We start from the raw sequence: 9,346 nt of genomic DNA on the forward strand, positions 1-9,346 counted from the left end.
ATTCCGTGCGCTTAATCCATCTACGTGTGTCTATTTATAAGTGGGAAGCGTGTATAGCCCTCTATTCCCCCAAGTACCGCTGCGCATGTACTCTCGTCTGCGGATGGGTGCATGGACCATGCTCAGAGGTTAACAGACGAGCCGACAGTGCAGGCACAAGCGCTTCGACTTTCGAGGAAGGAAGTCTATATTCGGAAAAAGGGGGGCGAGTCGAAGGGACAGCTCACCAGAGGCAGAAGGTAGCAGCTTTCGTCAAAGACGAAGAGGTCGTCGCGTCCAAAAATTTCGGTAAAAATAGTCTGCCCGCGAACGTAGGAGAATGCAGAGAGCAGTGATTCTCGATAAAAGAGAAGCACTTATTTCGTATGCTTTTCCATCGAAACTTTCAGCGCAAAACTCTGATCTCTTTACATATCGCTAAGAGCTCGCTTCTTACATTAGCAAAGCTGGCGGAAGAACGTCGGACCGTTCCGCGATAAATTTAAAACGCCTGGATCTCCCTGTGAATTGCGTCGTTTCGCTACCGCTTATCTGAAAGTGGATGCACTTTCGAGCAATCGAAAACTGACCGGCAGTGACCGCTTTCGCGGTAATGGACCTCGCGCCGCGGTAGACTTGGAATTTTAAGTGGCCCCTATTCGCCCACCGAGTGTCGCAAGCTCGCTCCATCCCTTCACTTTCTAGGCGTTCAGCAATGGCGCGCTGTAAAATTCCATAGACTCGATATTGGCCAAAGCGAACTCTCTCACGGCTAGGGAACGGATGGCGAAATGGCAGAGCGATCGCGATTCGTTGAGAGAAGAAGAAGAGTCCTCGCGGCGGATACGATGCACAACCGAAGACCTCCGCGCACAAAGGGAAGAATGCCTGCAGGCGCTTAACGATTTCCAAGGTAGACCGAAGGCGGTGGTACGGAACGAGCGAAACACAAACGGACATTCGCTTTTTTCGCTCTTTATATTCAGACTGGAAGTGATTTCACGGTTCGAAAGGTCTCCCTTCGGCCGCCAGACAGGATCTAGGCGAGGCATCCTGCCAGCGATCCTCCCTCTGCGTGGGCCTCACCTCCTGACCAGGCGTCAACCGCGCTAATGTTTCTATTTCTTTCTTTCTTGCCTCATTTCCCCTCACCATTTACATGGATCGTAAACGGCTCACGCTCGTTACCACTGCCAGGGAACACGAGGCGTTGCAGGTACGTCATGAGAACAGAGGGATTTCGACGTTTCTGTGGTCACTACCGTGGTCGAGTTCGCGACGGTGATTCTCACAGGAAGACTCTGTCTCCGTGAGAGACCGAACGAAGGACGATGGTCGATGATTCTGTCGGTGGACGTAACCCTGAGTAGTTCAATACAGTCAGCTTTTGCGGTGAGTCTTGGTCCACCGAGCAGAGGAAGCAGCCCGTGGGACATCTGCTCCTGGACCGCACGATTATTGTAAACGTACTTGCATCTCGTACCTATAACTCACATCGATCCGTCGAAAGTTCGTGGGCGGGGGAAAACTGGCCCGGTTGAAATTTCATCGGGATGTGGCTCCTCTTCGGAGGATTTTTCTGCCTCCTCTTTATCCACCCTTCCTCTTGTGTCATCGTGCTACTCATCCCTTTTCTTTTTACCCCTCTTCGCTAATCTCGGTGTTTACATCCTTTGGACGCAGGATATCGACTCGACTAGGTACTCTGTACAGTCTTGTTGAATTATTTAGTAACTGAATCGTGCTCTGCTTTTTGCATCGCGCTTGTTGGACTTTCGAGCACTGTTCGGTCTCTGAATCGACCGGTTTATGTAGCTCACGACAGCGTACGGTAAATCGTAAACGCACATTTGGAATGCAGTGTGTGGCACACCATCTGCGCCGTTCAGCGTGGATTTACGGTATCGATACGTACTTGCTTAGACGATTTCAACCCGTTCAAGCGTCTTTTTACTGCTTTTCTTCTTCTTGTTTTTCCTCTGTACAATTTCAACTTCCCTTCAAGCAACGACACGTGCACCTTCTTGTACGCCTATCCGGCACAGTCACTCGATCGTACGGTTAGTCCCTTAAAAAAGAGCTAATTTTAGTCTGACTTCGGCGAGGGATGCACGGATTCGAGCGACGAAACGTACTGTGCTGTTAAACATTGTAAGAGAGAATTTCAGCTGCACCAAAGAAATTACAAAATTTTGCATAATTACATATTGTATGTCCCAGACTGCGATCTTGAATCATATCGCGTCACGATGACCAATCACACGGTCGAAAAAAGGGGGAATGAACCAGGCAAATGATCCTCGCGTGTCGAAACGGTCACTCAGACCAGTTTTCGCGAACTTGGATGAAAGGGGTTGGAAGGACGGTCCACTCGATATGAATGTCCTTTAATTAGAGTTGTCGGTTGGTCCCCTCGGACGCTCGTGTTTACAGTGTATTAGCTAATACAGCGGGGCCTGATGGGGTCCGTGAAGTGAGGAAAACGAACGGACGCGTGCTACCGTTGGAAAGTGAAATGCCACTCGGCGAGTTCGTTAGGGCATTGTGGACATCATTTGGTGGCTCTCGATCGAGCATTACCCCTCTCATTTACCATTCTTCGATTCACTGGAAAGATCGTAATTTATCGCCGCTCCGGTTGCGCTGCTTTTTCTACTTCTGTCGCAGGACGCATTTGTCGGTTGAACTTTCGACAGCCAGACGGCACAGTTTTTTTATTTAAATACTCGGACAGTTTTTCAATCAGGACTTTCTGTTGCATATGTTGCGTCACAACAAGTTTCTTTCAAAGTCAGTTCCCTTTTCTTGAGAGGCCAGATCAGATTGGCGACTTACTATAAAATATTCAAGGTGTTTTATTAAAGTTAGTTACAGTTGAATTACATGAATATTGTTTGGCCCTCCATTTAAGATGGCAGACTTATTGCGTATAGAATATTAAAGGGACACAGATGTACTGTCATCTTAAATAAAAAATTGATTTTCAGAAGACCGTTATGCGTTATTTTAATTTCACTGAGGCTATCAATTTTGTATCCCGAAATATGAGGTGTACGATAACAGAGAACACTTTTTTGAATTGCAAAGATACTCCATCATGTAGAATATAAAAACATCGATAAAAAAAGAAAATGGCACAGTTCTGCATCAAATGAACGCTAATGAAACTGTTGGCATGTAAAAAAGTGATCGATTGATTTTGGTTTCGCTCAAGAAAGGGAGTTTGATCGATCGAAGGGCCCAGCGATCCATCAAAATCGACCCGCCGGAAGTTCGCTGGGGTCAGGTGTAATTTGGACGTGGTTTCACGACTAATTCGATCAATTAAGGCTGCACCAGGGCTTGGTGTACATGTGTTCCTTCGATAAGTACTCATTAAATGTATATTCAGTGGCGCAACTGGATTCTGCAAGAGGTAAGAGTTATGGAAAGTAAAAATTCGATCTAAGAAGGGGCGTAGTCTTGGTCCTTTGTCTTTCTTCTTTTTTCTTATAATTCTTCTCGTCTGCGCCATAATGCGCCGTCTCTCTTTTCGTTTTGCGCTCGAAACTTCTCTTTTTTCCCGAGTAATTGGATATCGCAACGTACGAGGTCCTTAACGATCTTGGATACAATAACGCGATGAGGTCACGTCCTGTTTTAGGTTTCCAATTATACCCTGAAGCTGCAACGTAAAATTCACCCGTTCTCTATATTGGGCTCATTTCTCATTAATGGATGCAAACGTTCTTATGGGACAGTGTGTTTATTTCGCTGATTGTGAAACCATTACTTTTTTCCAATATTGTCGATATGATATGTTCGTCGTAACGGCCGCAGATCATTACCCTGGATAGAACGTTTAGTCGACATTCGATTTAATGTGAGCGAACAGGACTTGAAACCAGCCGTATTAGTTACCATTATCGAAATGACCAGCTAGGATGACAGCCATTAAAAGCATGAACCAGCTGCTTCCCTTCGTACGGCTCCCCCATGGCAGAAGACCCTGCGGTGCATCACGCATTATAATTAACCATATATATGCGGTGTTCAGCCACCCCCATGTCCCTATCACGTCGAAGATAAGTAAGTGGTCAGACACGCGTCTACATAGGGTGTGCCCGCAAAAACCTACCAGTTGTTGCAGCTTCATTTCTTTTAGCAACCCTTTGCCCTACCTTTTTTTATGACTCTGTGTACGATTGAACGAAACATTCATTTTTTTTATTAAAGAAAAAGAGTAATTTGTGTAGTAGTAGTGTTATACAATTTTATGTTCATGTTACAAATTTGTGGGCATTATAGAAGTGACCGAAATATCAGGTAATTACGTAGCACAAATTGATTCGATTTAATATCCTGTTCTGTAATGAAATAGGGAACTAATAAATGTGAGAGTTCTGGCTTTCTCAGTCCACCCTCTGGTTTACCCCACACGTGTGCTGGGGACCAGCGTAACTCGAGACCAGGTGGATATTACAAAATGTTCGTTACAAAGTAGTGTCCATATTGCTCAGCTGCCTAATTTTCGATGACTCTGCTCGAATGCCGCGTGTCGAATGTCAAAAGCCATATCAATGCATTTTTGTGTTAACTAAACATCAGGCATCACCACATGCTTGAATTATCTCTACTGCCTCAGCACAGGTATGATAATATCAATGAAACTACTCTAAGGGAGGAAATAATACAACGCGTAATATTTATGTATGAAAGCACGAGAGTTTATTAGTTGATTTCGCTTAAATAACTAGGTGACTAGAGTTTTCCATAATTCTAAATTCTCAGATATACATAGGACTTTCTCCAGTGCCTCGAAAGTCGAGACCATGGAGGGCATAGTGTCGTATTCGTACTCAGTTAGTCTTTGGAGGTGCTGCATTGTTGCTTCATCGAAGAACCAACCGATTCAGGCTTTCGACGACTCACTGTGCCTTCAGAGGACCTCCATACACTATGACATACCATTAAGCTAATAGAGGCCTTGAGTTTTGACCAGGACGAAAGGATTTTCTGTTTCATCGAGGTCAGAACTGTTCCCACCTTTCTCTTTTTGTCCATCGTCATAATTAGATGCATAGGCCATCAAGCCAGTGGCGACAGTGAGCTCGTCCAAACCTCCATAAATCACTTGACGTACTATTTACAAGAATAACATAATTAACAGGTCGAAATTAATGCTAACGAGGACAACGTCGGCGATGGGCTAATTCGCTACAACGATGGCTATCACGGAAGAGCAATGACAATAAATATACAGGATCTCGATGGCGCGACGAAGCAGTCGTAATAAATAGATCCTGTTGCTTCTTCAATTCTGTGCCGTCTTCTTCGACGACTTCACTGCCGTCTTCGTCGTTTTCGACACTTCGTTCTGCTGCTTCGAGGCGTCCATCGATGTTGCAAGTGGCTTCTTATTCACCTCGCAGACTTTTCGAGCTCGCCAGTAATCTGCAACAACAAAGAAACCAAGTTTCAGATTGGTATGCACATTTGACGATTAATTAAAATTTAAATTGCAACGCTCGTGCTGTTCGACGCATGGCAAATGGTAAATGTCAAATTCACGTAAGCGTAGCTTCGTCATCGCGGTTTCTTCTCGCATATATAAGAGTAAGAAGGGGGCGTTTCAGGGGAGACCGTTGCGAAATGCTCGAAGGAGTGAGTCGTAAGGTTTCATCGGGTCAGAGTGGTCGAGACACTTGCAGAGTCGGAGGGGTCGTTTTATTGCGACGTAGTTTAACCTGTCTAGGGGAACGCAACACGTGAGAAACACGAAATTTCCACAACAAAAGCCACAGACGGACAAAACGCTTTGCGGACACCCTATTTCCGATCAGGTAGTCACCTGAGCGCCCTTGCTGCTTTCCTTTTTACTCGATCTCTCGTCCTTTCTCTGACGGGCAGGTGTGATCCGCGTTAATGGTATCACGCTGGCTACTTCTTGTTTATATTGTTCTGGATAGTTACAACGAGATTGAAAGTAACGATCAGAATCGATCGGAGAGGAAACGGGGAAAAGAATCGTGCATCGATATACGATGACGCTTCCTTCTTCTTCTCGGATGACGACAAGTGCACAGGTTCGAGTAAATCGGAGAAGGAAGAGAAACGGTCAAGCAGTGGCCATATGTCGAGATCACGACGATCCTCGTCCCTCTCGGTCTCCCTTTTCGCACTGGTTCGCCATATGGCGCGCGGAACCGAGCTTTCTTAACTAACGCGTCTACTGGTCTCTCCACTGGCTTGAATTCCGTCAAGGATTTCATCTGTCAACATCTGTTTCTTCGCCTAGCCACCAAACATTCTAGAACGTAGCTTCTCAAGGGGGCCAAAACGCTTACCTGTCCGTACGCTTCCGAGCAGAGATTCTGGCACAAAGATCGAGATTACCTTTGTCCATGGAGCGTCATGGACCCGTCCTCCGTTCTCGAGCGTTTTTCAATCAAACGAAGAATTTCCACCCGAGGGGTCTGAAAGGAGGTCAGTTTCTTTTCGATTCTTTAGAAAGAACACTCGCGACGAACCTGAATCTCCCTCCTTTCTATTTAAGACGCCCTAGAATTCTCCAAGACCCTACGAGAATCTGTTTTTTTCGACGATTCCTAGCGTGAAAGGAACGTGATCAGATTTTCTTTTTCGGTCGAGGTGCGAAGAAAAGACATCACCTTAGTATTTCTATACAACTTTTCTAAATTAACATGTTATGTATGAACCTCATTTTTCTAATAGAATTTTGAAATTCGTACCTATTTTTTTCTTCAAAGTAATTGCTGCGGCCTAAATTCGATACTATTGATAGGAACATGCGGGCTGCTATCATGGTGAGACACTGGTCGACGAAAGGGCTAGAAGGAACCGGTGGTTCGATTAGATGCAAATAAGGGCGCAAGAAGGTGCCTATTGCGACAGGTGGTGCACGGCCTTCGGAAGGTCCCGTTGCTGGTATCGCGTGCTCGCGAGCTTGATTTAATCGTGGGAAAAGAGAGTGGAGTCGTCATAGTCCCGTAGCAGGGGCTAACAGGTGTTGCTGGAAAAGGGCTCGTTGCGATGTTTCGCTCCGATGACTTTCCACGGACCTCCGCGAGCTTTTGCCCAAGGACTAGCCAAGCAAAGTGTTATCGAGGCGAATCGTAGCTCTTATAAAACACCTCCAGATTATACATCTTGTTTTTATCTTACATCCTACATCGTGCTAGCAAGAAACTCATTGCTAACAATTCTGCAGACTGCATTCGAAATTAGCAGAGAAAAACCTTCTACGACTTCCACTTCCATGCTAGCTCGAAACCCTGTCCTAAGTTAACGAAGACTTAAATGGTAATTAAAGCATCGTTCGCGAACGGTCACACGCGAAGTATGCACCTGGTCGACAAAATGTGATATCCATTGTGCCAAAGCGTGACCGTTGGGGGTACGTAAGTGTGCAAACATGTAGGAACCAAAGAATCCAAGGAATGCAGTCTTAAGTTGGTCTTACTCCTTGAAAACTGGGGCCCTTAGATGAGTCACAAGACCCTTCAGGTATTTCGTCCGCCTTCAAACACGACGCATGACTCATCGGCGTGATTCACTCAGCCTAGGAGGATACTTTCTAAACCCTCCAGCTCGTTGCATATCGCCTTCTAGTGTTTCGTCCATTCCACCTCCTACACGTCAAGCCTCAGCTATGTGGCTAAAAACGTGCCTCTACTCCATCTAGTTTTATCGAGGATTATCTGACCGATTACCCAAACGATTAGTGTCGGAGTGAAATTCCGTTTTTCGCCCTCTGGAAATCACGGGATGGGACAGGGGAACCGAAGGGTACGAGGGAGCAATCTACGCCCTGTTGGGTTTGTAATTTTGGAAAGTGATAGTGGTCAGAGCCGGGAGGGCCCGTCCGAAAGTTTCTGGATAGCGTAAAACCAGAAGCCAGAAACGATGGAGGAAGAGGGAGAAAGAGAGAAGGCGGAAGAGGCGCGGAGGAGCGAGGCTAGACTAAGAAAACAGGTCGGAGCCACGCGACCAGCCTGCGCTCTGCGTCTGCGCCCCTCGTACCTTCCCTTTCCTCTGCGTACGCCGTCGCTTTCCCGCCAAAAACCTTAGATCCTCTTCACCGCCAGACGCTACGCTTATCAAATTTATTTATACCTCGTGCAGCGCTTGTGAACCCATTTCTCCACCCGTATCTCTAATACCAGCCACTACTTTACTTCTTTCATCATATATTCCACTGATTACAAAACTTTTCCATTATTTCATCATCTCTCAGTGCAAAGAATTTTCCTATCAAAATTATTCTGGCTTATTCTAAGAGATACTGGGTGGAAATGAAGGTTAGTCGAAGCGAGCTAGCCTGTTATCAGTCAAAAAGCTTACGAAGTTTCACCTTCCGAGCTTTCTCAGTACTGCTGAGTCACACTTCGTCGAACACGAAGTCACTGCGTATTTTAGCATTAAGAAGACGAATAGACACTTACCATGAATACTGGTCTGCCTGGAGTACGGGTTGCTCCGTTTCTTAGGCGATGGCTCGTGCTTGTCGTGGTGCTTCCTCTGATAATTATTCTCCTTATCCTCGGAACGCGGATCGACGCCCCATCGCTTCGCGAATTTGCTCCTCTCCGCGTCTAGGGCCTCTTGGAGCATTTCCACGGTCTCTCTGGAGTTGGGCTTGCCGAAGAGGCAACGTGGAACGCGCGAGGCCATAGTCGTGCTGGACAATACCGTGAAGTGAACTTCGCGACAAATCGAAGCTGCCAGCATCTCGAAAACTTCTTGTGTTTCGACGTGTCGAGGCGAGCAACGGTGGCGAGGGACGATAGTCGTCGTCGAGCCTCTATTTTCCACGCGATGGAAGCGTTTCCTCCGTCCCCTCACTTGGGAACGTTCTGGCCGAAAATGGAAGGTGTGCCGCTCCGTTTCCCAGGGTTCACCGTGTCCAGTGTCCCCCGATGACTCGGTCCTCAGGTACTTCGATCGATTTCCCCACACTTTTCTGTCAGCTTTCCGCGAGAATCCTCCTGCTGGTAGTCACGTAGTCACGAGAACTGAACTAGATAACAGGATCGAAACTGGTCTTCACCGCTCGACGGCCAGACTCCTTCTGGTTGGATCCTCAAGACGACGTAGCTTCGTTTCGAGTCCGCCGTTTCATCGAAGCCACGAGGTCCGTGCGGCCCTTCCACCAACCTCACGAATTCAAATCTGATTGGTGCGCCGCCACGGATGCGCAGTAAAAATGGCGCGCACTCGGCTTCTTTCCGTCCTCCTCGCTCTAATGTCTCCTCGCCTGTTCTAGCCTACCGATCGCTCGACTCTCCTCGCCCTCCTCCGCCTGTCTTTCCCTCTTTCGCGCCTCGAACCGTCCAACGGATTATGCTAAGCGATTTTGGCGAGGGAA

At 46.9% G+C, this 9,346-nt stretch overlaps 1 protein-coding gene across 1 annotated transcript; it reads right to left on the bottom strand.

Annotated features, from left to right (window-relative positions):
• Positions 1–5,131: 5,131 nt before the first annotated feature.
• Positions 5,132–8,975, bottom strand: LOC143180631 (uncharacterized). Its single transcript, XM_076380498.1, has 2 exons — positions 8,424–8,975; positions 5,132–5,412 (listed from the first exon to the last, which is right to left on the bottom strand). The coding sequence occupies exons 1-2, from the start codon at positions 8,707–8,709 to the stop codon at positions 5,273–5,275; spliced, it is 426 nt and encodes a 141-aa protein (XP_076236613.1). The 5' UTR covers positions 8,710–8,975; the 3' UTR covers positions 5,132–5,272.
• Between the last annotated feature and the right edge of the window lie 371 nt (positions 8,976–9,346).

The sequence above is a fragment of the Calliopsis andreniformis genome, chromosome 6 (assembly GCF_051401765.1).
Source record: "Calliopsis andreniformis isolate RMS-2024a chromosome 6, iyCalAndr_principal, whole genome shotgun sequence".
NCBI lineage: Eukaryota > Metazoa > Arthropoda > Insecta > Hymenoptera > Andrenidae > Calliopsis > Calliopsis andreniformis.